Source organism: Aplysia californica, unplaced genomic scaffold, assembly GCF_000002075.1.
Source record: "Aplysia californica isolate F4 #8 unplaced genomic scaffold, AplCal3.0 scaffold00270, whole genome shotgun sequence".
NCBI classification, from domain to species: Eukaryota; Metazoa; Mollusca; class Gastropoda; order Aplysiida; family Aplysiidae; genus Aplysia; species Aplysia californica.
Window position 1 is genome coordinate 390,144 of NW_004797540.1, and position 3,238 is coordinate 393,381.

General features: G+C 42.7%; 1 protein-coding gene across 1 annotated transcript in view; it reads right to left on the reverse strand.

The window, feature by feature from the left end:
* LOC101845779 overlaps positions 1-3,238 on the reverse strand; it is a gene marked incomplete at its 5' end in the record, with an annotated part of 4,900 nt that continues 1,662 nt past the window's right edge. Inside the window, 1 exon segment of the mRNA XM_013084059.1 lies at positions 1-463. Coding sequence (XP_012939513.1) covers positions 69-463 — 395 coding nt within the window. The 3' untranslated portion in view covers positions 1-68.

Here is a 3,238-nt window from a genome sequence, read left to right on the forward strand (position 1 = left end):
GGGGATATGGGTAGAAGGGGGATGGGGGCTTGTGGAGTGTCTGTGTCCGTGTCTGTGTCTGGTCTCAATTAACCCTCCTTCAGAATCGTGGGATCTTTCTCCTGCCTCGCCTCCTCGTCGTACCTCACGTAGTCCACCATCCAGTCTTTGACCCAGAAGAAGGGCTGGCTGAGGTAACGAGCGGCGCCGATGGCAAAGGGCGACACGTACAGCACCATAAGGAACTGCAGACGCAGCACCTGGTAGAAGATTCCCTCCACACTTATGTCCTTTTTGGGGACTTTGCGAACTTCTTTCATGACGGGCTCGAAGGGCGTGGTGAAGCCTCGGATGACGCGCACGGCCCAGTCGTAGGCGATGAGCAGGCACGTGATGTAGAAGCGGAGGACGAAGTGCACGCCGTTCATGATGAGTCGGTACAGGAGATTGGACGTGCTGGGGGTGGCGTTCTGCCGGTGGCGGACTGGGGAGAGATGAAGAGGGAGAGATTGTGAGTGAGTGGCGGACTGGGGGGGAGAGAGATTGTGAGTGAGTGGCGGACTGGGGGGGAGAGACAGATATTGTCACTAATGAGTGAGATATGAGAGACAGACATTGTGAGTGAATGGCGGACTGGGCGAGAGAGAGATGGGAGACAGACTTTGTGAGTGAGTGGCGGACTGGGGAGAGATGAGGAGACAGATTGTGAGTTAGTGGCAGACTGGGGGGAGAGATGGGAGAGACAGAGATTGTGAGTGAGTGACGGACTGGGGGGAGAGATGAGGAGACAGATACATCGTGAGTGGGTGGCGGACTGGGGGAGAGATGGGAGACAGATATTGTCACTTGTGAGTGGGATATGAGAGACAGACATTGTGAGTGAGTGGCGGACTGGGGAGAGAGATGGGAGACAGACTTTGTGAGTGAGTGGGAATCTTTTTTGTTCTTCGTTTAGTTATGTAGGTGACTTGTAATTAATTAATTAATTAATCAAATTAACTAAATTAATTCATTTCGTTTGTTTGTTTTTCAAGGGGTATGGACCTCGTCAAGTATATCATAATATAAGTGCCGAAGATTAGAGGCGTTACAAGCGAGTAACAAACACAAAAAAGGAGCAGAGATTAGGAAGAAAGATTTTGATAGGAAAGAAGGCGCAGAGATAAGGAAGAAAGATGTTTGATAGGAAAGAAGGCGCAGAGATAAGGAAGAAAGATGTTTGATAGGAAAGAAGGAGCAGAGATAAGGAAGAAAGATGTTTGATAGGAAAGAAGGAGCAGAGATAAGGAAGAAAGATGTTTGATAGGAAAGAAGGAGCAGAGATAAGGAAGAAAGATGTTTGATAGGAAAGAAGGAGCAGAGATAAGGAAGAAAGATGTTTGATAGGAAAGAAGGAGCAGAGATAAGGAAGAAAGATGTTTGATAAGAATGAAGGAGCAGAGATAAGGAAGAAAGATGTTTGATAGGAAAGAAGGAGCAGAGATAAGGAAGAAAGATGTTTGATAGGAATGAAGGAGCAGAGATAAGGAAGAAAGATGTTTGATAGGAATGAAGGAGCAGAGATAAGGAAGAAAGATGTTTGATAGGAAAGAAGGAGCAGAGATAAGGAAGAAAGATGTTTGATAGGAAAGAAGGAGCAGAGATAAGGAAGAAAGATGTTTGATAGGAAAGAAGGAGCAGAGATAAGGAAGAAAGATGTTTGATAGGAAAGAAGGAGCAGAGATAAGGAAGAAAGATGTTTGATAGGAAAGAAGGAGCAGAGATAAGGAAGAAAGATGTTTGATAGGAAAGAAGGAGCAGAGATAAGGAAGAAAGATGTTTGATAGGAAAGAAGGAGGAGAGATAAGGAAGAAAGATGTTTGATAGGAAAGAAGGAGCAGAGATAAGGAAGAAAGATGTTTGATAGGAAAGAAGGAGCAGAGATAAGGAAGAAAGATGTTTGATAGGAATGAAGGAGCAAACCAAACCCACCCCCACCACCGCCAAAGGCTATTTAAGAGATGGACCCTCCGTATTTCATTGTCCTATCTGATAGGAAGAAAGGCATGATTCTGGCAGAGTGTTCTACGGTCTGCTGAGGTAACATGACTAATAACTGTAGTAAAGTGCATAGACATTTTGTACAGCGTGGGCATGCGCTAACTAAATGTAATTATCATTAATTACCATAACTGACAAAAACATTTCTTGATATCCAAAAGTTTACTAAAAAAACAAAACAACAAACAAACAACCCCTGGCGGATTCTCACTAGATCTACTGATTTATCTCTCCTACTATCATCTCTCCTATCATAGAAAGCTCAGTGGTTGCACCCCGATACACTGAAGTGTTTCAAGAAGTAGGGAAAAGTTCACTGCACGCATGTTACATAACAGAGTTCACGATCTTATATCAGGACCCCGGACAATCATGTGGCCTCATTTAGACGATAACACGCAACTAAAACATTAGAAAAGAAAAAGAAAGAGAAAGAAAAAAAAGAAGAAACGATTTGTAAAGGAAGTCCGAGGTAGATCTGGGCACTTGTTTAGGGACACTTTTCTGGCGACATTTTTGTTTCTGTCGCGATCGAGACTGTTCCGACAGGGGCATAAAACAATTGTGAGGCAGCGTGGTGGAATCAGGCTCTCGTCAATTATTGGGCATGTAGAGTTATTGGTATTATCTTAAAGCTTATTCACTTCTCTTTATTTGGATGAACAAAAATATCATTTATCTTGAATACAAGTCGAGATATTTGCAAAAGAAGGAGGTGGGGGTCACCTAGCTGTTTTCAGAGGTAAAATTGATGAGAAAATGGCCGCCAAAGATTAGTTATTTCCCTAGCTTAAGAGTCTGTAAATTTTCAGTTACCACAACTGAAAATTTACATTTTTGTGCCTTTAATCAACGCTTTTCAGAAAAATCCACCCAGAAATGAGTTCTTTAATGGGAATGAAAGGTGTTGAGCCAAAAAAACAAAAATGTGATAAAAATTCACAAACCTGCGGGAAAATGCAGGTTTCTTCACTTTATTTTGACAAGAGCCTGATTCCACCACGCTGCCTCACAAATTATTGTGTAGGTGTTCTTCTGATCAAGACTGTTCCGATAGGGGCGTAAAACAATTATTGTGTAGATAGTAGATGTGCTTCTCTGTACTCAAAATAAACAAGGCCAAAGCTTTAAAGCAATATATGAGAAACAAATGTAGTGAACTTTCTAGTTGGATGTGAGGTCAAGAGTCTAAATACAACCTTGAGCTTTGTATCCCCCC